Source organism: Tenrec ecaudatus, chromosome 8, assembly GCF_050624435.1.
Source record: "Tenrec ecaudatus isolate mTenEca1 chromosome 8, mTenEca1.hap1, whole genome shotgun sequence".
Lineage (NCBI taxonomy): Eukaryota > Metazoa > Chordata > Mammalia > Afrosoricida > Tenrecidae > Tenrec > Tenrec ecaudatus.
In genome coordinates, this window is record NC_134537.1 from 39,813,441 (window position 1) to 39,841,435 (window position 27,995).

Sequence of the window (27,995 nt, forward strand, 5' to 3'; positions counted from 1 at the left end):
TCTACTTAAAAAATGTTTTAGGAAATTAAGCATGAGTCAAAAGTATTGTTAGGGTTCTGGTTCATCCAGACATGGGTTCATTCCAAACACGTTTAGACATGATCAATGAATGGCTGTATGCAAGTTCTCCCACGAATACACTTTTCTTTTCTTGTCAGTGTGCTTTCAACAAAAGGGGTACTAGCTTAACAGTGGTTTCTACGGGAATTTACTTAGCCAGTTAAAGGTGATTTCTGATGGTTACAGATTCCAAAGTAGTTATCTTGATAGATTATTTCTTGAAGGACACAGATGATCATGAGGGCTTTGTGTTAGTCATATTTCTGGTGTCAACTTACAAAGGAGTGGAGTCACAGCTTGATGACCTCATTTGGAGGCACAAAGGAGATAAAATAGCTCCCTGGAGGCCAGACACACACACTCTCTCTGCTTCGACACCCTGCAAGACATTCCTGCTGATAAGCCATATGGAGCTACGCTGAAAAGAGCCAGAGCCCTAGAGCTGGAGGAGCCATGGGGAGACCCATACCAGCGCGGAGATGTTTCCACCACCACTAGATCCATAAGACTTTCACTGACTGGCTCGTGATCTTTCTGCATTCAACATCATTGCATGGCTGTGTGAGTCTGAAGAGGAATTTATGGACTAGTATTGATATATGGCCTAATATTGGACTTATGAACTTGATTTGGACTGGGCTGGGATGCTTTCTTCAAATATAATTGCTCTTTGATGTAGCGTTCTCTCTTATGCACATGAGTGTCTATGAATTTGTTTCTCTAGTCAACCCAGGCTAACCCAGGCTTATTATAAGAAGTCTTAAGGAAATTGAAAACTACATTGGTGAGAAAAAGCCCAGAAAAGTTGTACTGAGGAATATGTTTCCACCATAAATTTTCTGATGAAATTAAGTTTCTTATGAAATCAAATTCTGATTCATGCATATTATTTTATTCTTTATTAAAATTCTTATATGTAATGGCTTCCTCAACTTTCTCCTTTAATATAAAAGCTCCTATTCACTCATCAGTTCAAAATGAAGTCACTTTTTACAAAATAAATATTACTTTTACAAAATTAAGTTTTCTCTATACCTGATGCTTGAGGATTATCAAGAATCTACACAACAGAATTTTTGATTCAGCGGAGAAAAATGAAAAGTTTCCTTGGTTGAACATAATTTTTGTCCTGATTCTTTCATTAAGTATATTTTAAAAACTAAATTAATACACGACAAATGTAATCATATAATTCTAGGAAAACACTTGTAATCATAAATATGTAAGTCTTATTTAGATTTATGGAAAACATTCAACTTAAAAAAAAGCTATAGGGAAAAATGACCATATTTGAAAACAGCTACAAGGATCAAAGTACAACACAGGATTGTAATGAGCAGAGTCACAGAACATACTAAAGAGGTATGTATAGTCAGTCCCACTGGAACCTGTAGCGTCACATTCTTATGTACCTAAGTAGAGACAAGGAGACAGGAATTATATAGAGATCATTTAAAATATATAATCTACGGGGTGACCCCCCATTTCTTTGCTTTGTAATTTAATCATTTTTAAAAAAAACATTTCAATCAATGTGTTATATACATACATACACTTTGTGGAACATTACTGTTTAAATGCCTGCTAGATCCAACTTTTCACTCAATGTTACAGAATTAGACTTAGTTCCCACAATGCTTAAATTCTCATTAGTTCTGATCTTGTCAACTCTTTACATAGAATCAAATATGTCCTTAAAATTTTTTTAAATGCCAGCTATGTCACCTCTAATGAATGTAAATACTTATTTTCCTTTACTATGATTCATACCAGAATGTAATTTTTTCTCTAAATTGGAAATAAACTATATTCACTTCTCTATTTTAATATCTCTTTCCCCAAATGGCTTTAACAAGTTTTCTATTGACCAAATGCACAAACTAAATGTGTCCTTAATTAGTTGTGGTGCTGACTAGTAACTCAAAAGTTCTTTGCTTGTGTTAGTTTTTATTTTCTACTTGGTTTGAAGATAAAAGGTATTAATAAGAAAGTTTGGGAAATTTTATTATAGCTCTATAAGCTTTCAAAATGTTCGGTGACTTGGGGAGGAAAGAGAGTAGAGTGGTTAAAGACATCATTCTGAAGAGAAGAAAACAGTGTGCTATGTTGACCACTGCCAGTAAATAGAAAGCAGTTAAGATCAAATAGTTAACACTGGACCGTTAACTCCCTGACATCAGTACATTCTGACTCATAGCAACTCTACAGGACCTAGAACTGCCTCTGTGGGTGTTTTCAGGCTGTAAATCTTTATTCGATTAATTACCCAGTTGTTTATAAGGACTGTGTTGTTCACTTTCCATGTCTTTGATGTTTTTGTTCTTGCTCTTCCTTTTGATTTCAATTTTTATAACATTGAAGTCTGGCAAAACGGATTATAAAATCTCAATATTTTTATTTTATTAAGGCTTGTTTTGTGTCCTAACATATGGTCTATTCTAGCGAATGTTCCCTGTGCGCTGGAAGAGAATGCATAATGTGTTTTTGTTGGGTGGAGTTTTCAGTCTATGTCTCAGAATTCAAATCGGTCAATTGTGTGGCTTGGCTTTTCTGTGTCTTTAGTGACTTTCTTTCCCAATCATCTGTCTTTCCTCCAGAGTAACGCATTGAACCATCTACTATTGTTGTATTGTCTATTTCTCGCTTCAGTTCTATTAGAGTTTGATCAATATTTTGAGGGTCTTTATTGGGTGTGCATATATTTATAATAGTATGTCTTATTCTTATATTGTTCCTTTAATTATTATGTAATGTCCTTCTTTGTCCCTCATGATGGATTTTGCCTTGAAGTCTATTTTATCAGAGATTAATATTGTTTGTTTTTTGGTTGCTATTAGCTTGATATATTTTTTCCCATCCTTTGCTTTTTAACTTTTTAATCTGTTTTTATCTTTGTGCGTAGGGTGTATTTCTTGTAAGCAGCATACTGATGAATCTTATTTTCTACTACACTGTCTCTTAACTGGTATGTTTACTCCAGTAACAATCAGTGACGTTACTGCTATGTGCGGACTGACTGATGTCATTTTCCTGTGTACTTTATTGTGGTGCTACTGGTTGCTTTGTTCTTATATTTTGTGCCAAGTTCCTTTTGTTCGTGGGTTTTCTGGTCACTTTTTCCATCTTATTATTTTCTTTTTTTCTATTTTCTTTGAAGTTAGCTTGTTATCCTGCCTCCCTCACCACCGCTTCCCGCCCCCCATATTTAAAACAGTATGCTCTCTCTTAAGAGCTACTTATCTTTCCATTTAAATGTTTCATATTTATAGTTTTCTCTATTTTCTTTATACTTTTTTTTCATTGTGGATTGATATCTCTGGCTCCCAATATTTGACCTTATAAATTGTTTTATTTTGAGTCCTGTTTAAAGTGTATTGACTTCTGGGTGGTGTTGTCGTCTATGTTGACCCCAGGTTTGTCTGCTGTTGATTATCGGTCCAAAATGCTCCTCCTGGTACTTTTGTAATGTTGGTCTTATTTTTACAGATTCCTTTAAATTATCCTTGTCTGGACATTACTTTTCCCTCATATTTGAGGGGCAAGATCTTGGTTAGCAGTGGTTTTTTTTTTTCTTGCAAGGTTTTATATGTATTATTTTACTGTCTTCTTGCCTGCATGGTTTCTGCTCTGAAGTTTGAGCTTAATCACATTGGCTTTCCTTTGTAGGTTACTATTGTATTTTCTCTACTGCTCTTAGGTTTATCCTTTTGTCCTTGATAGTGGACAGTTTAACTAGGCTATATGGTGATGTTTTTCTTTTGGAATCCATCCTGTTTGGAGTTCTCTTAGTTTCTAGGATAGTTGTTTTCTCTTTTATACTGTTGTTAGAGAAGTTTTTTTCCAAAATTTTTTACACTGTTTTCTCTGAGGATTTTTTGTTCCTGTTCCAGAAACCCAGTGAGATGTAAGTTGTTGCTCTTGATAGTACCCCACATGGCTCTAAGGCTTTCTTTGTCTTCTTTGGCTCTTTTTGTTGATTGTCCCTCTGGGCAGCTGTAGTCAGGAGAATTGTCTTCAAGCTCACTAATTTGCTTTCTCATTTCTTCAGTTCTATTACTGTGCTCTTTTAAAGTGTGGTCTAATCTGGTCTCTTCGTATTCACCTTCTCATTTTCTATGTTTGGGGTTTTGTTTTATCATTGTTGTAAGGGTTCTAGTTTTCCAGAGCTTTCTCCATCTCTCTCCATCCACTGGAAGTATCTCAACATTGTTCTTCTGAATTATTTTTCTGGTGATCCCAAAGCCTTTTTCCTCCTCAGAAAATTCCTTTGGATTTGGGTGTTATTCACTTACTTGTACCTATTTCTCTTGTTTTCTTCATGTGCACTGAAACTGACTGCTGTCTCCACGACATCTTGATGCAACTATTAGGGTCAGAGGGAAGCTGGGTCCTTTGGGGCTAGATGTCTCCATCAAATGGTGCAGGAGAGGATTAATAAAAACCACCAAACAAAGAGGAAGAGGAGAAAGAATAAGAAAGAAAAAATAAGAGAGGAGGAAAAAGCACTGAAAAGATAGTTTAAAAGGTGTGGGATTTGATTGGGGGGGGGCGGCAATGGGCAAAAAGGTTGGGATCCTTTCTCAGCCCACGGTAGTTGAAGGAATAAATCTTTACAATAGCAAAAAGCCTCATCTTTCTCCTCCTGAATAGCTGGTGGTTTTGAACTCTTGACTTTGTAATTAGCAGCCTAAAGTATAATCTACTATGCCACCAGGGCTCTTTGTTGTTGCTGTTACCTTCAAAACAGTTCTGACCCATAACAGCCACTATGTACAACAGAATGCAGCATTGTCAGTCCTGCACAATGCTAACAAAGTATTGCTACATTTGAGCCCGTGTTGCAGCCACTGTGTCAATCCATCTTCTCAGGGGTCATTCTCTTTTATGCTGATCCTCAATTTAACCATCAATGATGACGATGCGCTACAGGGACGACTTCCTCCTGACAACATATCCAAAGTATATGAAAACAAGCCTTTGCAACCTCACTATTAAGGAGCATTTCTTTCTTTGGTACATTGGCATATATGAATCAGAACTGTCTTGATGGCACCTGACAACAGCAGCAACATTTAAAAAAATCTTAGCTATCCTACTGGGAGAGAAATGGGGTATGTTTTTTAAAATCATGTATTGTTTGATAATATTGATGATATTGTTTTATAGTGTCTATATTGGGTTGGAGCACCTGTCTTTGGAATGGCATGAATATGGATCTCTTCTAGTCAGTTGGTTAGGTTGCTGTCTTCCAAATTTCTTGGTTTGCATGAGCATTTCTAGCACTGAATATATTTGTTGAAACATTTCAACTGGCATTCTCTAAATTCTTGGAGTCTCGCTTTTTACCAACGCCTTCATTACAGATTGGACTTCATCCTTCAGTACTGTTGGTTCTTGATCAGATGCTACCCGCTGAAATGGTTGAATGTCAGTCATTTATTTTTGGTAAAGTGACTGTGCATTCCTTCTACCTTCTTGCATCACTCAATTATTTTACCCATAGGAAGACGCCTTCACTATTGAAACTCAAGGCTTGAATTTTTCTTTAGTTCTTTCAGCTTGGGAAATCAAAAGTGCTCTTCTCTTTTGGCTTTCTAATTCCAGGTCTTTGTGTATTTCAATACTGTGCATGTTCAAGCTGTCCTCTGAAACCTTTTGCTCGGTCCTTTTCCCTATAATTTCTCCCCTTTTCACGTTTACATTCTACAGCTCGTCTCAGCGTCTTCGCTGACATCATATTGGTCTTTGCTGCTTCTTTTTTTAAGGACCTTTTGATTTCTTCCTGTTTGGCATATTTCATGTCATTTCACAGCTTATTTGGTCTTTGGTCATTTGCATTCATTGAGTTAAATATATTCTTAAGTGGTCTTTGAATCCAGGTGGGATATAAATCAACATTATATTTTGGCTCTGTGGACTTGTTAATTTGTTTCACATTCAACATACAATTGTGTAGGAACAGTTTATGGTCTGTTTCATATGTGGCCCCTGTCTTCTTCTAACTGATGATACTGAATTTCTACATAGTCTTTTCCCACAAATAGTCTATTTGATTCCTGTGTATTCCATCCGGTGTGTATTTGTATAGTTTCTGTTTATGTAACTGGAAAAACGTATTTGTAATAAATAAGCCTGGCAAAACTTGTCACATGATCCTTGGAACAGGTTCCATCACAATAGCCATACTTCCCAACTGAGATCTTTCTTTTGTTTCCAAATTTCGAATTCCCATCACCAGTAATCTTGAGTGCATATCTGATCAATTTCGGACTAAAGAAGTTGGTATAAGTCTTTAATTTCTTCACATTTGGCATTCATGGTTTATGCTAAAATTTGAAAAATATATTAACTGGTCTTCTAGATAGGCATATTAATATAATCTTATCAGTGACAGCACTGTCTTGAGGACTGATCTGAAAAGGTTCTATTTAATGATGCATGCAATGCCACCCTCTTTACTTTGTCTTTCCTGGCAGAGTAGACTTTATGATTGTCTGATACAAAATGGTCAATAACAGTTCATTTAAGCTTGCTAAGGTCCAGGATATAGGTATTTATGAATCCCGTTTAGTTTGGATAACTTTCAACGTATCTAGCTTTACACTTTATATGTTCCATCTTCTGATTATTAATGGATGTTTGCAACTGCTTCTTCCCTGTTTTTGAGTCATGCCTCATCAGAAAATGGAAACTTTGTTCCATTCACATTATTAAGGTTGACTTTACTTTGAGGAGGTAGCTCTTCCCCAGTTGTATTTTCAAGGGCTTCCAATCTGAGGGGCTCATCTTCTGACATTATATCAGAGAACATTCTGCTGCTATCCATCCATAAAGTTTTCACTGGTCAATTTTTCTCATAAGTGGACCATCAGGTCCTCCTTCCATGCATCCCTTATTCTGAAATTTACATTGAGGCCTGTCCATCCTAGGTGACTCTGATAGTATTTGAAATACCAGAGGAATTGCTTTCAGTATCATAGCAATGTACAAGCCAAAGTAATAAATGTTAGCAAGGATGCAGGAAACCTGGAACCCCTATATATTGCTTGTAAGAATGTAAAATGCCTCCAGAAGAATTTATTTCAGAGGACAGCGCTGAAGCTGCAGTTCAAGGGAGAGGGACATATGTGATCAGACCACATGGGAGCATATGAAGGGAAAGGAAGAGAGAGTGGAGCACATCCTGGCCCACCAAGTCTGGAGGATGATATTTCCGCTCAGAGCAGCCAATCAACAGAGAAGACCATATGGCCGGCCCCATTATGAGACATGCCATCCCTCACTGATCCATAGCCCTACAGGGGACAACCCTGGAGACACAGTGCGGGAATTGCGCCCCATCTGATCCCACCACACCGAGGCAAAACACTAAGGGTGTGCAACAGAACAGCAAGGGGAACAGAGCAACAAAGTCCCCAGCGAACATCAAAAATAGACTTTGGGGCCAGGACTTGGCGCCCCATCAGACTCGACTGGAAAACATTCCTAAGGGCCAACAAACAGTCCCTGAACTAACTACAGGCTTTTCTTTTTTGTTGTTGTTTTGTCATTTTCTTCTGTTGCTTTGTTTTGTTCTGTCTTGTCTTTGTGCACTTTATTATCTCCGCAGGTCTGTCTAAATAAGATAGGCTGGATGAACAATTTGGGGTAGAAAACATCAGGACCGATGGTTCTGGGGGAAATGGGAGAAGAGGAGGTAGGGGGAAAGGAAGTGGTGTTAACTAACACAGGGACAAGGGAACAACAAGTGATCCAAATTGGTGGTGAGGAGGGTGTAGGAGGCCTGGTAGGGCTTGATCAAGGATAACATAACCAAGAGGAATTACTGAAACCCAAATGAAAACTGAGAATGATAGTGGTACAAGAGGAAAGTAACAAGAAATAGAGAAAAGAGCTAGGAGGCAAAGGGCATTTATAGAGGTCTAATACAGGCACGTACATATGTAAATATATTTATATATGAGGATGTGGAAATAGATCGATGTGCATATATTTATAGGCTTAGTATTAATGTAGCAGATGGACTTTGGGCCTTCACTCAAGTACTCCCTCAATACAAGAACACTTTCTTCTATTAAACTGGCATTCTATGATGCTCACCTTCCTGACATGATTGCTGAAGACAAATGGGTGCATAAGCAAATGTAGTGAAGAAAGCTGATGGTAGCTGGCTATTAAAAGATATAGCGTCTGGGGTCTTAAAGGCTTGAAGGTAAACAAGTGACCATCTAGCTCAGAAGTAAAAAAGCCCACATGGAGGAAGCACACCAGCTTATGTGATCACGAGGTGCCGAAGGGATCAGTTATCAGGCATCAAAGAACAAAAAATCATATCATGTGTGCTTACCTCCCCGATACAATCGCTGAAGACAACTGGGTGCATAAGCAAATGTAGCGAGGAATGCTGATGGTGCTTGGCTATCAAAAGATATAGCATTTGGGGTCTTAAAGGCTTTAAGGTAAACAAATGGCCATCTAGCTCAGAATCAACAAAGCCCACATGGAAAAAGCACACTAGTCTGTGTGATCACAAGGTGTCTAAGGGATCAGGTATCAGGCATCAAAGATAATTATGAATGAGGGGGAGTGCAGATTGGGGGCCATCTGTAGGCAACTGGATATCCCCTTACAGAAGGGTGGCAGGGAGTATATGAGCCAGTCAGGGTACAGTGTAGCAACAATGAAACATCCAACTTTCCTCTAGTTCCTAAATGCTTTCTCCCCCACACTATCATGATCCCAATTCTACCTTACAAATCTGGCTAGACAAAGTATGTACACTGGTACTGAGAGGAACTGGAAACACAGGGAATCCAGGACGGATGATCCCTTCAGGACCAGTGCTGAGCGTGGCGATACTGGGAGGGTAGAATGAAGGTGGGGTGGAAAGGGCAAACTGATTACAAGGATCTACATATAACCTTCTCCCTGGGGGATGGAAAACAGAAAAGTAGGTGAAGGGAGACCTTGGACAGTGTAAGATATGACAAAATAATAATTTATAAATTATCAAGGGTTCAGAGGGAGGGGGGGAAATGAGGAGCTGATGCCAAGGGTTTAAGTGGAGAGCAAATGTTTTGAGAATGATGAGGACAGCGAATGTACAACTGTGCTTTACACAATTGATGTATGTATGGATTGTGATAAGAGTTGTATGAACCCCCAATAAAATGATTTAAAAAATGCAAAATGGTATAGTCATTGTGGAAACGTGTGGTGGTTCCTTAAAAAGAAACGAAAATAAAACGAGCATTTGGTCCAGCAATTCTACTCCTAGATGTCTGTCAAAAGATTTGAAAAGAGACTCAAAAAGAAATTTGCACACCAATGTTCACTGCAATACTATTCACAATGGACAAAAGATTAAAACAGCCTAAATGCCCATCAACAGATGACTGGATAAACAAAGGGCAGTATACGTATACACAGTGGAGTACTACCCAGTCAGTAGGAGAAAGGAAGTCAGGGGAAAGGAACTGTGATTCAAACCTCCCAGCGGCTATCTGATAGAGAGATCAGATTTACAGTCTTGGAAGCCCTAGATAGGGCTGCTATGAGCTGGAATCCACCCAATGGCAGTGGGGTAGATTTTGGAATGTGTGACTGATTACTAGTGAACAATTGCCTCCCTTGCCATGAGAGCAGACAGTGCCTGGCTGCTGCTCTTGAACATTCTGATTCAAAAGGGGAGGGGAAAGTGCAAGCTAGAACTTGCGATTCTAACGGACTCTAGACTTGCTGGAGCCGTGCAGGGTTGAAAACACCTGAAACTATTGCCTTTGAACCTGAAGCCAAAACTATCTCCTGAAGTCATCTTGACACAAAATAGTAATTTAGCTTAACTAGTAAAAAAGGCCTACCTTGAGCATCACACTCTTTTAAGAACTGTCTACGCAGGATCAATGGACAAGAGCAACCAAATAGATTAGGTAAAGACCTTAGTGGGAACAGTGCGCTTAGGTTAACATGGGGAAAACAACTCAGGAAGGAGGATACAGGAAGGTTGCTTAACTCAAATAATGCAATCAATGTCATTGAAATGCACATGACTGAACTGGTATGTGTTTTGTTGTATATATTTTCAACAACAAAATAAACAAAATTTGGGAAGAGTGGGGAAGCGCATCAACTGGACCTAGCTCTGGACTCATGTACACGACTAAGAGACTAGAGGCTAAGCCTCTAGCCCACAAATTGCTCTCTGGTTCTACTCAAGTAAAGAGCGGTCATCAGTAGCAAAGGAGGAACATTAAAAGTCAACAAAACTACTTCTTCCAGTAGTCTATGGAATAACATAAGGTGTTCATCACAAAATACTTAAATGTGATAGAAACATTACAGAAAGTTTTTATGAGGCAGCATGATTCAAATGTAAAACAATTTAACTTACTGCTTTATACTTCATATTTTTCCACTGGCAGATATCCTTACTCCTCAAAGCACAAGGAGCTGCCACTTCTGACTGAGCCCAGCATTTCAAAACTGGGAACTCTGTGGGGGCAAAGTGGGTAGAACAAGATGTCAGAAAACCTGTATTTGCACTGTAATCTAGACTTCAACTGACCCTAACATAAGTCTTTCAGGTCATGTAACTGATTGCAATTGGCACAATGTAACATCACTTATCCCATTTCTCTCTGTGTTTTCTGTTTCCATTCTTCCTTCTTTCTAACCCTCTTGAACTTTGTCCTGGGAAAATTTGTCCTTTAGATCTCCTTATTCTAAGGTATGCAATGGTGTTATTGTTCCTAGACACCTAATGCTTGATGAAATTTGCGACATGTGGCTGAGTTCATTTCCAGACCTGACCATGGTAGATAATGGAGCTTCAAAAAGTTCTTAGAAAATGGAATATTTATAAAATATCTCATTTTTCCATGAATTTTTGAAGCATTCATAGTATGTATGTTTTGGACCCACTTTCCACATGCTGTTTTATTTTAGTAACTTGTTCTATGTGAATGCCTAAGAAATGACAGCATTATGAAGGCTGCATAGAAGTTACATTATACAGTTAAATACATTTGCATACAGTAAACCTACTCATATAAAGAGCATTCCAATCAAGGAGAGTAATATCAGACCCCCACATGCTCACTCATGAAGGGGCACGTTTTAAAATTTATCTAGAGTAAGTAAAAGAGACAGAAAACTCAACAAGAACACTTTTATTTTCCTGTAACAAAATGCGTGATGGTAGCAAACATGATTAAAAGCCTTCCGTCCAAATGCCATTGACTTTTGTAAATGTTAGTACCAACTCGGAGCAACAGTAGCCAAAATCTGAAAGGGGCTTCTCAGAATTAAGGTCTTGACTTTTGAAAACTGAAGGAGGTTTAAAAAAATGTACCCCCATATCCACATAAAACCAGAAAGAAAAAAATTAAAGAACAAAATCAAACTTTAATGGACAGCATTTACAAGACAACTAGGTACAAAAGTATTCCCTTGAGTCCACATGCACACGGAGAAAAAAACACCCAAAGTCACCAAGTCCTGTAACACCTGCATCTGTGCAGAAAGCAAAAGAAACAAAGGGACAACGGAAGGACCAGCAAACAAGAAACCCCAAATAGTCAACAGGTATTGCTTATAATCCCAAAGGGGTTCAAACTGAGAACAGCAATGAAACGTGTACTGTAGAGGGCTGACCCTGTGAAGTCTCAGACCAAGCCACCGAGACTCCTTTGCAGGACAAAGTCTCACACCGAAGAGAAGGTGACGAGTGAAATTAAAGTTGAGGGGAGCAGGGAAAACGAAAGTGAAAGAAAAAGAAGTGTCAAAAAGTGACACCACGTGAACTACAGAGCAGAATAACATTCCTCCAGACAACAAAAAGCTCACCAGAAAGAGAGGCCCATAAAATAGATAGAAATTGCAACTTCAGAAAGGGTTAACAGACTTGAAGGAAACAATCCAAGCTATAAAGACCATGTAGACGAAAGAACATGTGACTTGTAAGGGGAAAATAATGATATCAACATCACGCTTTGGGTCAGGCACTGGCAAACTTTCTTTCAAAGGGCCGGCTAGAAAGCATTTTAGGCTTTGTGGCCATATGGTCTCTGTCGCAACTTTAACTCTGCCACTCAACAACTAGTGTTTTAGCAGCAACGGTGTCACTACAGGTTGACTGACAGACTTCTCTTTATATTGATTTTCTCTTTCTGAATGTTCTAATACGGAGCCCTTGTGGCCTAGTAGATTACAAAATAGGCTGCTAACTGCAAGGTCAGCGATTTGAGACTTGCTGCTCCTGTAAGGCTTACATACAGCCCCCGAACCCCAAAGGGGTAGTTGTACTCTGTCCTATAGGGTTGTTATGAGTCAGAACCAATCCGATAGCAGTGAGTTTGGTTTTGGTTTTGAATCATTGGAAAGGTAGCCATAGATTACCTAATCAAAAAGGTAGTGATCCAGATTAAATCTCAGTTACAGTTCATCAACCCTGGCTTTAGGCCAAATGAAATTGGAGCATCATGGAATTGAAAACTCGAGGGAAAAGTGAGCGGTGGTTACAAAACATGATAATTAATACACTCTGAAAATGCAAACGTGGTAAAACTGTTAAGAAATTTAAAATGGAGGTAAAAGTATTCCAAGACAAGGAGAAACTAAAAGAATTCACAAAAACAAGACCACCGCTACAAAAAAATGTTCAATGACGTACTATGGCCCAAAATACAAAAGCAATAACACACAAACCTGAAACCAACATACAAAACAATCCCCTCATAAAAACCAACACACAAAGAGCACACCCAGAGTAAGGAAATAACACAGGAAGTACAAAGAAACTAAACATACATACAAACACACCACACACACATATAAAGCAAAATGGCAGTTACAGATACAGATCGATAATTTCACTGAATGTTAATGGACTAAATGTACCAGTAAAGAGAGAGTAGCAGAATAGATATGAAAACAAAATAAATCAATATGCTGCCTACAAGAAATACCTCACAAACAAAGACATGACCAGATTAAAAATCTGAGGCTGGACAAAAGCAATACCAAGCCAACAGCAACCAAAAGACAGCAGGGGCAGGAAAATGAATCTCTGAGAAGATAAGCTTCAGGAAGAGTGGTTTTCCTGAAGCAGCTGGGCATTGGTTTGCTCTTTGTGACTGGACCTCTGTCCCTCAATCGAGTTCCTTTGTGTAGAACGCACCAGGAATTTGTCATCGCCGCCACTAAAATTGATCTCAGTGGTGTGAAAATTCCTAAACATCCCACAGATGCCTACTTCAAGAAGCGTGTAAGCCCAGACACCAAGAAGGTGAGGTCTTTGACGCTGAGAAAGTGAACTACAGAAAGCCAGAGACAGGCACATTTTAGCAAGAATCAAAGCAGTCCCCCAGCTCCACGGCTACTTGCATGTTAGTTGCTACATTTACATTCACAAATGAGTTTATCCCCACAAATTGATGTTCTAGATTTCTTGCAAAGAACCTAATTAAATTACCGATAAAGTTTTAGGGAAAAAATAATGATAAGAAATTCAACTAATTCAAACTCAAATATATGACTTTGTTGTTTCACGCTGGCAAGGCAATTCCATCTCACGGCATCCATCTCGGACCAAGCAGAACTGACCCCGCCCCCCACCCAATAAGGTTTTCTAGGCTGCAATATTTACAGGGACAGACTGCCAGATCTTTTCTCCTATAGAGCCAAGCATAGGTTCAAACTGCCGACATATCAGTTTGAAGTTGAGTACTTAACCACTAAGTCATTGAAAGGACTACTTTTAAATATGGGAAAATCAATATTTTTCAAGCTCATTAAACACCTTCTAAAAATGGCAGAAAATTAACTCATTAGCTTAAAACAAATAAGGGGGAAGAATCAGGAATCTATGTGGTCTATCCCATATGTGGTCTTCCTCAGCTAGTAGATGAGAAAGGAAGCCTGGTAGGGCTGTGGTCACGTGCCTGGTTGCTGACCGGAATGGTGGTGGTTCGAACACAGCAAGTGCTCTGTGGGAGAAAGAGAACTGTCCGCGTCAGTAAAGAGTCACAGACCTCGAGTCGTGGCATAATTCCGCTCTGTCCTATACGGTCTCTGTTTGGAACTGGAATCTACTTGAAGGCACACTACAGTAGTAGATGAGGCAAATATAACTAGTTTTTAAAATGGGAAAAGATTAAAGTATTATTATTTGCCAACTCCTAATAAATGAATGGATCTAGGTAATGAGAATCAAAGGCTGCAAATATCACAAACAGAAACACAACCAGACAATACACATCTCCTATAGTCCTGCCAAAGAAATCAGATTTGAATCTGTTCATGCTTCTAGAACCAGCTGCCAACTTCCAGGAAATAAAGAGATCAGAGGAGCATGCTGATCATAAATTCAACCAGCAAAATCTATCAGAAAATGTACAGGTCAAAGGGTCATCTTCTTCGATAGATAAGTTCTAAAGGAAAAAATAGGTACAGAGGGGAAGCTTGTAAATGAAAAGATATAAGTGGGATAACAAAGAGTCTTAAAGCAGGGAAGGCTAAATCATATCCATTTGAATGATAATATTCTAAAGAAAGCCAAGGTAAGGTTAGTGGGTTAGTTTTAGAAGGAGAGACGGGGCACATGAAACTGCTACTGCTACTAAGGAGCCTGGCAAAGTTCTACTTCTTGTCCTGGGTAGTATTTTCCTTATAACAATTTCCTAAGCTACATATTTGTGTTTTTCTATTATCGATGCTACATTTTGCCATTTAAATTTTTGAAAGAAACAAAACACTGCTTTTGTCACCATACCTTTATTTTCATTTTCCACCCTCAGAATAGATTTGCAGCCCTCACCTTGGTCACAGGACATCAACAGATCTGGGTTGTTGACCACAAGGAAGGTCTCTCCATCTTTACTATGTGGCCGATGATAGCGGTAGTGCACAGGCACGAAAGCTTGGAAACAGTCGATGCACTGTGAACCTTGTCTGGCATAAAGGAGAACTTCAGACTCCTGGGACAAATAGTTAGGAGCTTCTATATTAAAGTTTTCTGAAACCATCATTGCCTGTCAGAAAGAAAGCATGTATTACCCAGAAGATATGAATTAATAACATTTTAAAACGTGCTACACAGATGAGCAAAAGTTATTAGATTTACCTCCCTTACAAGCAGTTTCTATCCCAATTTTTAAGAAAACACAAGATATGATCTGTGTTGAATAAAAGCTTTATTTACTAAAGTTGATTCCAACACACACACAAAAACAAAACCCATAGGGCACAACAGAACTACCCAGAAGGTTTCCAAGGCTACACATCTTACAGGGATAGAATACCACATTTCCTCCCAGAGAGAGGCTGGCTGGTTCAGCCCACAGACCTCTTGGTCAGCAGCCAAACACTTTAATCACTGTGCCATCAACCCCTCCAAAAACAAACCCATTGTTGTGTGAGTTTACTCAGAATCATACAGACCCTAGTGGACAGATTGTACCTCTTCATGGGAGCAGAAAGTCTCATGATTTCTCCCACCAGAGAGAATGGCTGGTGCATGGATTTGAACTGCTGATCCTGTCGTTGGTAGTCCAATGCTTAACCCAGAGCGCTGTCTCATTCTCACTGCCATCGAGCCAATGCTACTCACAGTGACTCTATAGGACAGGGGGAACTGCTCCTGTGAGTTTCTGAGATTGTAACTGTTTACAGGAGTAGAAAGCCATGTCTTTCTCCTGAAAAAAGCAGCTGGTGGTTTTTAACTTCTAACCTTGGGAATCACAGCCCAATGCATAACCACTAAGCCACCAGGGCTCCTAAATATCCCCATAATAAAAATTATTTCTCTTAAATATCTGTATTGACCACTACCAAGAATTTTTATGAACAAATTTGGAATTATTTAATAAGTATAAAATGTACTGACAAAAAGAGTTAAGTCTATGCTGGGTCAAAATGATTGGTATCATGCTGGTAATTTCCTGTTCTTCAGAGAAGCCAGTAAGGTGGTGGTGAGTTAGAGCATTGTGGTCAGGAAGTCAAAGCCAAGTCTGTAAGATCAGCAGCACTCGTTTTATGTCAGGTATACGACGTTAATGGAAAAAATTATACGCGGTTCTTAAAAACCGAAGTATTTTCTACCAAAAGTGAAAATGCACAAGTAGCCATAATTAGTCCTAAATTATAATGTGATCTTTGCCTAAACATGTAACGTATGCATGTATATATACACACCTAACTGCGTGCCTGTACACTGTATGTGCAATGTATGTGTATCTGTAGAAATGTACACACACAACTTCTCTACAGATTCCCTCGGCAAAGCCCTGTTGTTTACCCAGAAAGTCAGACAGTAACTCCCTCCTGTTACAGCAGGCATCTGATTCTCCTGTTTGTCAATGACCCCCCTTTCTTTTTCACATGTTGTGCCTGTTATGTTAATCGCAGCAGTATCTGCTTGATGGGCAAAAGTCAAGGAATTACATAATGTTAAGAGTCATGGTGAACCTCAGAGAGAGTCACATGAGAGAACTTGTAAAGAATTCATAAGCCACTGCTTGAATACTTACAATAACCGGAAGAAAGAGCACTTTGAGTCTTCTCTTTCTATCTACTGGTTAAAGGTTCTTTCTTTTTTTTCATAAGTGGAAACTTGATTTCCTGGCTTATGACATTCACCAGTTGTTCTGCTTACAATGGCCGCCATAAATCTGTTGCACGAGGGGACCTTCAAATATCAGAAGGCAGTCATGCTGCCGTCTGCTTTCTCCTCTCCAGGGAAGTAGCCTCAGTTCCCTGGGTGTCTCATGACATGGCTTCTGAACCATTTGTCATACAAGGGGGATTCAAAAAGTTTGTGGAAAAATTCCATGGTCACTTAAAGTCCATTTTTCTATAAATTTTTGAAAGCTTCCTCATATAGAAACTTGGCTATTAAATAAATAATGACATACATCTGTTAGTTTACAAAAAACATCTTAACAGCCTAAAAATAGGGGGGGGGGGAACTACACGAAGGAAGGTAAAACATTTAATTAAGTCCAAATTCCTGTATTTAGCTATTAAAAAACTTTCTGGAAATCTTTTCAAGTGATAATTATATTACCTTGAGATAAGGCTGCTAAAGGACTAATGCAATCTGGGGCTAAAGAAGGTAATGTTACTAAACTCGATGCTTTCCACTTGGATTTCAGAGGGCAACTAACACATGGAGGCATCAAAGAGTTCATGGAAAAAGGAATTAAAAGACAATGAAAATTTCTACCAACTTTTTGAAGCCTCTGTGTACATGTCTGTATGTGTGTACACAATGGTGCCTTTCTTTGAACATTTACTGTGTCCTGTATTTCATTTTACACATTTACTTTTCAGACTTTATATACAATATTTCTTTAATTGTCATAACAACCTTATGAGTAGAAACGATTAACTATGAGTGAGCAAGTACCAGAGTGATAAAACAATTCAGCTCATAGGTAATAAACTCAAGATGGAAAGCCAAGTCAAACGGACCTCACTATTCAATTAGGTAACACAATATAAACGAGACAATATCTGACCAGTTGATATTAAACATACGTATATGCATTAACTTTCTCAGGCTGTCATACAAATTGCTACACATTCTGATAGCTTAAAACAGAAATGTATTGTCTCGCACTTCTGAGGCTGGAGGTCTGAAATCAAGAGGTTGGCAGGCCAGAATCTCGAGAGGACTTTGTTGACTCTCCAGCGTCTGGAAGCCCACTCAGTCCTTGGCAGGTGGCAGCATACCTGAACCTCACTTCAGTCTTTACTTGCCATCTTCCCTCTGTGCTGGTATTTCTTTTCGTCTTCTTGTAAGGATGTCAATCATACTGGTTTAAGGGCCTAGCCTCCCTAGTATGATCTCACCTTAGTGATTTACATTTGTAACAGCCCTATTACTAAATATGGGAGGAAGATGGGTTTTTCTACTTCTGTAAAGAGTGACAGTCTCGGAAACTCATGGGGCAGTTCTACCCTGTCCTATAGGGTGGAGATAAGCCAGACTTGATGGGATGGCGGTGAGTCTGGTTTTTGGATTACCAAATACAGTCGTCATCGGAGATTCCTGGAAGGGTGTGAATGGGGAGGGGGATGTGAAATTGGGGGATGTGACGGTAAAACTGATGATCTGCTCTGTAAACCTTCATCAGATGTGTGATCAAAAGTTAAAATTTAAGAAGGGGGTGCCTTTAAGGAATTCCTTTTGGGAATGATGAAAACGTCCTTGATGTACCTGTACTAATTGTACAGAGTACAATTTAAAAGAGTAAATTTTATGATCTGTGGATTAGATTCCAACTTTTTACATGAGAACAATTTTCTTAAAAATGAGTCCCATAAAAAAAATAAATAAATAAATAAATGAGTCCCAAGAGATCTACTTCATTTTCAAGCAAGATCAATGATGAACCAAACAACTGAAGCTAACCCAAAAATAATGGTGTGAGAGTATCTCGTAGGCAATTTAAATGTTCCTTAAAACCTATTGTTGTTAGTTGCTGTTGAGTGATATTGACGCATGGCGACCCCAAATAACAGAGTAGAACTGCCCCAGTGGATTTTCTAGTCTGTGGTCTTCGTGGGAGCAGATCACCAGGACTTTCCTCCAGAGAGCCACAGGGCGGACTCAAACCACCAGCTAGTGGTTAGCAACCAAGCACTTAACCGCTGCGCCCCCAGGTCTTCCTGGCTCCATTAACTCACTGCCACCGAGTCAGTGCTGACTCAGAGACCCCACAGGCTAGAGTAGAACTGCCCTTGTGATTTCTGAGACTGTCACTTTTGGGGAGAAGAAAGTCTTGTCCTAGCTAGTACAGTGGTTCTCAAACTGCCAAATGCCGAGGCCCTTTAATACAGTTCCTCATGTTGTGGTGACCCCCAAGCATAAAACTATTTTCATTGTTACTGCATAACTGTCATTTTGCTGCTGTTATGAATCGGGCGACCCCTGTGAAAGAGTTGTTGCAACCCCCACAGGATCTGCTAGAACTGCTGCCCTTGCAATTAGCAGCAGCCCAGAGCATAACCACTACACCACCAGGGCTCCAACTACAATAAGGAAGGTAAAAGGATGTCATAGTAGGTGCCCCACCTTGTGACAGGTTATAAAAACAAAAACCACCCAGTGGCCGTGTGTACATTTTAGATTTCAAACAAGGAACTATCTTTGGGGAGGATCCTAACCTGATAATCCCAAGGGAATGAATCTCCAAAACCTAAGCCCAAACCATCAAAACAGGAAACAATTCCACTGTTGATTTGAAAAAGCCATAATTTATTATTCTACTTTCAGTGGAGATAAAACAAAGCAGCATATGTCATCAAGAAAATGTGTATCAAAAATTCATTCTAAAGCAACTGCATAGGTTAATGGACAAGGACTCATACTTCTTGACAACCCTCAACTACGCAAGTGTACAGTTAACTAAGCAACAAAATGCTGCCACATCTGTCATTTGTGTCAGATCTGTGCAACAGAGTAGCACTGCCCTGCATGGTTTCCTAGCCACAATCTTTACGGGGTGGGGTAACCAGGCGCACCCACACACACCCCATCCAGCAGTCGGTGGGTGTGAACTGCCAACTTTCAGTTGATAGCCAAGCACTCACCCATTGTGCCACCACCAGAGCGCCTAACAACAACCCTGTCTAAACAAGGTTCACCTGACTTGACTTAGACGTGGGACCTATTAAGTCTTGTCTTTAATTTCAAAGTGTTTACAAACTATCAAAATCTCCTTATAAAGCATCATCTTGCCACACACATCTAATTTGGACCTAGGGTTCTCTTTGCTACTGCTAAAAATGTTATCTCATATATAAATCTCATGGAGCAGAATCAAGATCTCAATCTACATATTGAAGTAGCAACTATTCATTACATAGAAAATCTCTTTTTCCCAGTCAGTGTCGTAGCATAATCTTACTTTCTATGATAAAGTATGTACAAGGAATTAGGTCACAGTCTCAACCCCACTCACTGCCATTTGAGCTGATTCAGATTCATAGAGACCCCATGGGTTTCTGAGACTGTAAATCTTTATGGGAATAGAAAGCCTTATCTTTCTCCTGAGGATAGGCTGGTGGTTTTGAACTGCTGACCTTGAGGTTCACAGTCCAATGTACAACCCACTGTGCCACCAGGACTCCTCTCAACCCCATTAGGCAGCAGTAAATAGCAAATGATGTATCAAGTAATCAACTTTTAATGATCTACATGTCATCAATGAGATACATAGTTTCCTAAAAAATACTTTTTTAAAAAGGAAATTTACTTAAAAGGATCATAATTAGGAATTAGATTGGGAAACAAAATCAAGAGAAAGAGAAGTTTATGTCAATCTATAGTGGCATCCTTTCTGCTAAAGCACTAGTTATTAATGTTTAATATCCTTAAAACATAATGCACTAAACACATATATAGTTTTCTTAGTTACATATGAATCACTCTATCAAAAAGCACGTAACATTTAACTAGCTCAATTTAGTTGGCTTATTTCTAACTAATGTGACTCACTTTTTAAACAGGCGTGTTTTTTTTCTCTTGACCCTACATTCCTCCTTGTTTTTAAAAATTGGGTGAGCAGACGTTTTCCATTCAGTAAGTCATACATATTTTGCTTCATGTCATTGACTGCAATCCCCCCAATGTAACATCACTTTCCTACTTCCTCCCTCCTGTTTCCATCCCTCCTTTTCTAACCCTTTTAAACTCTGTCCTTGGGTAAATGTTGCCCTTTTGATTATAAATGGTTGATTATTCTAATGTGAATATCACACTTCTTAAACTATTTCACCATAGCTCTAAAAATATCACTTTACTCACTCTAACAAAATGGGGGAGGGAGAAATCAATACAATGCTAACTTGCCTACTGTTTTACCTTAATCCAAATTCTAGCATTCCTAAATTAATTCCTTTCAAAAAATCTTATAGTTATACCTCTGTTATGTTATTTTCTTGTAATGAAGCCAACTCATATGGATCCACAAGTAGTCCTGCAGGAATATACTGTTTAATTAAGAGTTGACAGGTTTGTAAATCCTCAATGCTCTCTCCAAATTTCACTTTTATTAAAAGGTCTCTGTAAGACAAATATATTTACAGTAAATTTCTTCCTTCAATTGTTAAGTAAAATAGCATAATGCTATGTTTAAATCAGCAGCAATATAACATTTCAAATGCATTTTCCACAAACAGATTGAGTCAAATTAAATATTTATACTCTGTCAGAATCATCCATTATATCTTCCATAAATTCATGTTATGAGCCACAGTATGGTTATTATGTTGTTGTTACGTTCTGACTCAGAGACGCTATGTACATCAGAACAAATTACTAGCCATCCCGTCACTTCTACCAGTTGCCATTTGAGCCTATTGTTATAAACACTGGGTCAATCTGCCTTGTTGAGGATCTTCCTCTCTCTCGCTCTCTCTTTCTTTTTTGGCTGACCTACTTCACCAATCATGATGTCCTTCTGGGGGGTGGGGGTGGGGGTCCTCCACATGGCATGTCTAAAGTGTAAGCGATGAAGTCTTGCCATACTCCATCTAAGGCACTTTCTGCCGGTATTTTTTCCAAGATAGATTTTTTGGATCTTCTGGCAGTCCATGTTATATCAAGTATTCTTTGCCAACACCATAACTCAAAGGCATCAATTCTTCTCCAGTCTTCCTTATTCGCTGTCCAGCTTTCGTATGCGTGCAGGCAACTGAAAATACTATGGCTTTGAACTCTCCTGAAAGGGATCTCATTAGAAAGTCTTGGATAAAGTGGTAGGAAATATAGAACAACACTCAAAATAATAAGAGACCAGGCTTACCAATCAGATGGAGAGTGGTGGAACGCCTTAGTTAACCTTTAGGTCTGAACGGAATTCATTCATCTCTGCAGTTCAATTTTCAACCAAACAAGACACAGGTCTATAAGGGGCACGACAGTAGTGAGATATACACACCTTACGATAATCAACCCTTTGAGTTCAAATGGGCAGCATTTACCCAAGGGCAAGTTCAGAAAGGTTAGGAAAGGAGGAAAAAGGGAACCCAAAGGACGTGGGATAAGTGATGTTCCAGTGAAAGCATTAAAGTAGGATGAAACAAAATGTATGTGAATTATTGAAACTAACAATTCGCTCTGTAAACATTCAGAAAATTCACAATAAGAAGTTTAAAAAAGAAAGGAAGAAAATGCCATGGCTTGGGTCAGACACTCCTTAGTCTTCAAGGTGACATCTTTACTTAACAATTTAAAGAAGTCTTTTGCAGCAGATTTGCCTGTCACTTGATTTCTTGACCGTTTCTTCCACGAGCATTGATTGTAGATTCAAGTAAAACCAAATCCTTGACAAATCCGACCCTTTCTCCTTGTATTGCGAGGATTTTTCTTTTGTCGAGGTATAATTTCTACCGGAGGTTGCAGTCTTTGATCTTCATCAGTAAGTGCGTCAAGTCCTTTTCCCCTTCTGCAAGCAAGGTTGTATTATCTGCGTCATCACAGATTGCTTATGAGCTTTCCTCCAATCCTGATGTGCTTTTCCTTATGTAGCCCAGCTTCTCAGATGATTTGTTCGGTATACAGATTGAGTAAGTACGGTGAAAGAAAACACCCTGACACGCATCTTCTAAAGCACCCAGTTTTCTCCTTGTTCTATTTAAATGATTGTCCCATGGCCTGGAATTCCCACTCTTTGTAACATTATCCATATAATGTGTTATGATCCATAGTGTCACATGCTTTTGCATAGTCAATGAAAACAAATAAACATCTTTCTGGTAGTTTTTACCTTTGGTCACAAATACCTGGTCTGGAGTTCTGCCCAGAATCGACATTAACCTCACTATCATATACTTTGCCCTCACTCCCTGATTGTGCCCAAAGATTACAAAGGGAAACTCAGCAATCTTGTAAGCAAGTTCTCCTATTGCTATGGAGATACAGATCATCAGGGAGGGGAAATCCTGAACTCGGATGTAGTAGCTAAATTCTGGTGTGCAATCCTCTTACTTATTCTGCATGTCAGCTCCCAATTACCAATATTTGCTTCACCCTTTCCAGGGTGGAAATAAGTCTTCTTGATCAACAAGACAGAAATAGGAGGAAATGACAAACTCTTCTTTTTATAATATTATCGAAAGTTTCCAATAAGTAGGATTTCTGTTTTTCTCTGAGGCTCTTTTGGGGGGTTTTGTCACTCTTCATCTTCAGTTTTACATTCTGCTTTCTATCTTCAGGATTGATACCCAGAGAACTACCTGTACTATTCCAATAACCTCTCTAGGGATCACTTTCAACCTTCTTAGAATGTTTACTGTTAAACAGTCAAAATCGAATTATGTGGCACACCCTGCTCCTCTTAAAATTCAGGCTGTGATAATAGTTTTATGTACCCAGTTATAGAGAGAAGCTATAAACTAAGTGACGTAGATACTAGATGAATGCGTTTGGAACTCCACCAAAAACCCTTTCAGAAGTACTTTTCTACTGTCTTCCTTCCCAAAATCAGGTTTATTATTTTATAGTCACATCTTCTCTGACTGAAACTGAACTGCTCAGCTTGATCACCTTACTACCAGTAGTAACAGGTAACATTTCCTGTGGATTTACTATGTAAGAATTAAGAAACTTTGCATATACTGTAGTTTGATCCTCACAACCCCAATGAAGAAACACTGTCAGTACACAATTTTACTGAGACGGTAGCAAAGACCTAAGTACTTTGTCTACAGGCTCCCAGATACTAAGTGGCAGAGCTACATTTTGAGTTCCAATGTGTTTGAAACAGGGAGAAAAGGCCAAGTTCTTCCTACCGTATTCCTGCTAACCATCCATCTAGTACACTCACTTAGAAGAGAGAAGAAAGTGAGAGGTCTTTAAGGTGAATATAAAATGAAGCGACTTTAAAACTTAATGTAGCTGAACTTCTATTGTAAATATCTGAGTTATTTCAAAATAGTATTTGAGAGTGGTACAAAATTATGGAAGCAGTTTCATAAGAAAACGTCCAAAATTTTCAGTCTCCTCAAAGCATCTTCAATATTGGAAAATATCTACTTGTGAGGATAATTTCTATTTTGGAAACTAATCATTTGGGAGCAGAAAATAAATCAGAAACAATACACTCATGATAGTACTTGACAGCATAGCTTTAGAAAAGGATAGTCATAAATTTGAGTTAAGAGTGCTATAAACCTAAATTCTACCAAATCATTTAAATTCTCTAAGCCCTTGTTCTCTGTTCTGAGAAGTAAGAAAAATGCCACTTCAAGCCATTTCAATGCCACAAAAACAGAACAGAATGTGTTCATACATGTGTATATAATACATACACATGATGTTAGTTTTTCTTTTTCTTCAGTTTTATCATTATTTGCAAATGTAAACCACATTCATCTGCCACTAAGAAACTTTAAGTGATTTGTCAAATTTATCCATGTTTCAGTTATTTTTTTGCTCTAAATAACACAGAATATCTTATTTTATTTTTTAATAGTTTTATTGATATAAAATTAGCATATCGTACACTTCCATAGTTAAGCCACTTTTAAAAAAGAGTTACATATACAATATCACAATCAGTACTCCCTGCCCCAGGAACAACATATTAAATTAAGTAGAAATTAATGGGTACTTACCTGTGAAAACCATCTTTCAAAACCTCTAGCCTCAAAATAATTTCAGAACATGTGGCCTTCATGCCTAAGAGAACAACAAAAAACCTTTTAAATAAAATAAGCAATAAGCATTCAATGAAAGAATTAGAAAACCTTTAAATAATAAATAAGCCTTACTACAACAGAAAACCCAATGAGTCTAAAAAGAAAACAAACAAAACTTGAAAAACTTAAGGCATTTGAGCTCCACATAGATCTACTTTCAGTTTAGCAGAGGAGTAAGAACATTGGTTGGCCCTCGAGTTAAATTCACTGCCATCACGTCCATTCAGATTCATGCTGCTGCTGTTCAGTCAGTTTCAACTCGCAGCCAATCTATGTGAGAAAGCACTCCCTGGTCCTGAGCCATTCTCTCAATCATTTTGCTTGAGTCCATTGTTGCAGCCAATCTGTCACCCCATCAAATTGAGGGTCCTCCTCTAAGGGGAATTCTGGCCGTACTTCTTCCAATACCGATTTGCGGGTCCTTCTGGGAGTCCACAGTACCTTCAAAATTTGCCAAAACTACAATTCCAAGACATCAATGTTTCTGTGGTCTTCCTTCTTCTAACTCCTACTGATCCCACCTAGGATTTCCAAGACTGTACATCTTGGAAAACAGGAGTAGACATCCACATCTTTCTCTTCGCTCGTGGCTGGTGGGTCTGAACCAAGCATGCATTTAGCAGCTCAACACCTCAACACAACACCATCAGGGTTCTTCTGGAGTTAGATTGCCTTGTTTCAAATGTTTGTCACTTGATATGTACATGACTTTGAGCAAGATACTTATCTTTCAATTAATGGTCAAGAGGAATGATACATGTGAATGGACTTAGAATAGGGCCTATGATATAGTTATGTATTCTCCACAAGCATTTGCTTTAATATTACTTGGAGCCTTGGTGGCTTATTGGGTTCCCCGTTGGGCTTATAACCATAAGGTCAGTAGTTCAAAACCACCAGCCACTCTGTGGGAGAAAGATTAGCCTTTCTACTTCATAAAGATATACAATGTCAGGCATCCATCTGGGCAGTTCTACCCTGACCTATGGGGCCATCATGAGTTGATGACAACTTTTGAGTGATAAACAATGTTCGTCTGACTTTTAAAGCTTAAGCTCTTTTCACTCTACCTATTCATTTAAAGGAATCCTTAATTGTCTTTGTAAAAAAAGTATATAATGTTTCCCTAAATAAACAAACAACATATGTACCTCTTGTAAAAACCAGATGTCTCTTATAGTTCATTTTAATGAAGGTAGCTTGGAGAGAACACACACACATACACACACACACATATTTAAAGTGCAGTTCCTAGACTTAAATTCTATTATAATGAATCACATCCACCATGAGATGGTCACCAAATACTGAAAACCTCATTGCCATTTATTCTGACTCATAGTGACCCTATAAGGCAGAGTAGAATGCCTTGTTGGGTTTCGGAGGCTGTAAATCCTTGTTGTGGTTGTTAGGTGTTGAGTTGGTTCCAATTCATAGCAACCCTATCCACAAGAGCATGAAACACAGCCTGATCCTGGGCATCTTCACAATTGCTCCTATGCTTGACCCCATTTTGGCAGCCACTGTGTCAATCCACCGTCTTCCTCTCCTTCACTGTCTTTTTCTTTACCAAGTAGGATGATCTTCTCCAGGGACTGGCCTATCCTGAGAATATGTTCGAAGTATGTAAGACGAAGTCTTGCCATCCTTGTCCTTTTGGCAGTCCATGGTACTTTCAGCGTTCTTCACCAGTACTGTAATTCAAATACATCGATTCTTCTTCAGTCTTCCTTAGTCATTGTTCAACTTTCACATACAAAGGAAGCGATTGAAAATGCCATGACTTGGGTCATGTGCACCTTAGTTCTCAAAGTAACCTCTCATCTTTTTCAACACTCTAAAGGGGTCTTGTGCAGCAGATTTAACCAAAGCAATGTGTCCTTTGATCTCTTGACTGCTGCTTCTATTGGTTGTGGATCCAAGCAAGATGAAATCCTTGTAATGCCAATCTTTAATCCCCTTATCATGATGTTACCTATTGGTTACCTATTTGTCCAGTTGTGAGAATTTTGGTCTTCTTTACATTTGAGCTGTAATTCATACGAAGGCTGCAATCCCCGATCTTAATCAAGTGCTTCAAGTCCTCACTTTCAGCAAGCGTCACCTGCACACACCAGCAGGGCTCCTGTAAATTCTCACAGAACCACTCATCCTAATGTTCCTCCTGTAGAGTGGCTTGGGGTTTTCGAATGTCCGACTTTGTAGTTAGCAACCCAACATGTCTGAGCTGGAACGTACTCCATGACGCTTTGTTGTAATTACTACTGTACGTGTCTGTCCCCCTCTATTATACTACAGATGTGTGAGGGTTGGGGCCTTTTGTCTGGCTCAGGACTGGGTCCACAGCACCAAGCACAAGACTACTAACTCCGTACTCGAGCTCAAAAAAGCCAGCAAGGCCCTTGTGCAGCCTAAGGTCGCAAAGAAGCCCTAGCTCAATCTAGTGACTATCTCAGGTGTTTGAAGAGCAAAGCTGGTCATTTCCTTCGAATCTCTAATTCTGAAGAGGATTCTCACACCATGCCGGGCGCTGAGGCTCTACTAAACTGAATGGTCATGAGCCGCACGTATTCCAAGAGCACCCCAAAGCGCTTCGTTCTCGGCTGTACATTTTCTGTACTTTAATACAGTCCTCGCCAAAGCCGGGTTCTCCGAAGACGCGGGCGTGCAGAGTGGTGCGGCGGGGAAAGTAAGGCGTGCGAGGTCTTTTCCCTTTTACTTCCTCCAGCTCGGGGCTCCCAAGCCGGGGTGCACGACAGCACGCGCACAAATGAAGAAGCCGGGAGGCTCCCCAGGTCGGCCATTCCTCCGCCCTAAACCGGCCCGCACAGGTGCAGCCCCGCCCTCCGCGTTACCAGCGCCCGACGAGCCCTCCGGGAAGGCCGAGGCAGGTGTGCCGGGCGCCACGGCGAGCAGCAGCCAGGCCGCCGCCTGGACGGCCACCGCCGGGACAGCCAGGACGTCGGAGGCCAGCGCCCCGGGAGGGCGCGCGGGGATGAACTGCGGACGGAGGAAGTCGCCTCCTCGAGTGCGATGGCGACGAACCAGTGACTGGGACCGAGGGCTCCGTGCGGGCAGCCGCCGTCCCCCGGCTCCCGGCCTCCCCGGAGCCCCAGATTCCAAAAGTTCCGCCGCCGCGCGCTGCGGTCGTCTCGGTCCCCTCACGGGTTCCCCTTATTCGCTTCCCTTGCCGCCCCGCCCCTCGACGTCAGGGGGCGGGGCGAAGAGGG

General features: G+C 39.6%; 1 protein-coding gene across 1 annotated transcript; it reads right to left on the reverse strand.

Annotated features, from left to right (window-relative positions):
* On the reverse strand, positions 1 to 27,953 carry PIGX (phosphatidylinositol glycan anchor biosynthesis class X). Its single transcript, XM_075556251.1, has 6 exons — positions 27,621 to 27,953; positions 24,682 to 24,745; positions 20,986 to 21,127; positions 14,876 to 15,089; positions 10,451 to 10,551; positions 1 to 1,472 (listed from the first exon to the last, which is right to left on the reverse strand). Exons 2-6 carry the CDS (start codon positions 24,741 to 24,743, stop codon positions 1,329 to 1,331), a joined length of 663 nt encoding a protein of 220 aa, XP_075412366.1. The 5' UTR covers positions 24,744 to 24,745; positions 27,621 to 27,953; the 3' UTR covers positions 1 to 1,328.
* Between the last annotated feature and the right edge of the window lie 42 nt (positions 27,954 to 27,995).

Bases quoted from the DNA above. Each gene is read 5' to 3' on its own strand.
- PIGX (XM_075556251.1), bottom strand. From the start codon at position 24,743: ATGAAGGCCACATGTTCTGAAATTATTTTGAGGCTAGAGGTTTTGAAA. The intron at 21,128-24,681 runs GTAAGTACCCAT...TTTGTCTTACAG, and splicing joins TTGAAAGATGGTTTTCACAG to AGACCTTTTAATAAAAGTGA. The intron at 15,090-20,985 runs GTATAACTATAA...TCTTTCTGACAG, and splicing joins AAGAAAATAACATAACAGAG to GCAATGATGGTTTCAGAAAA.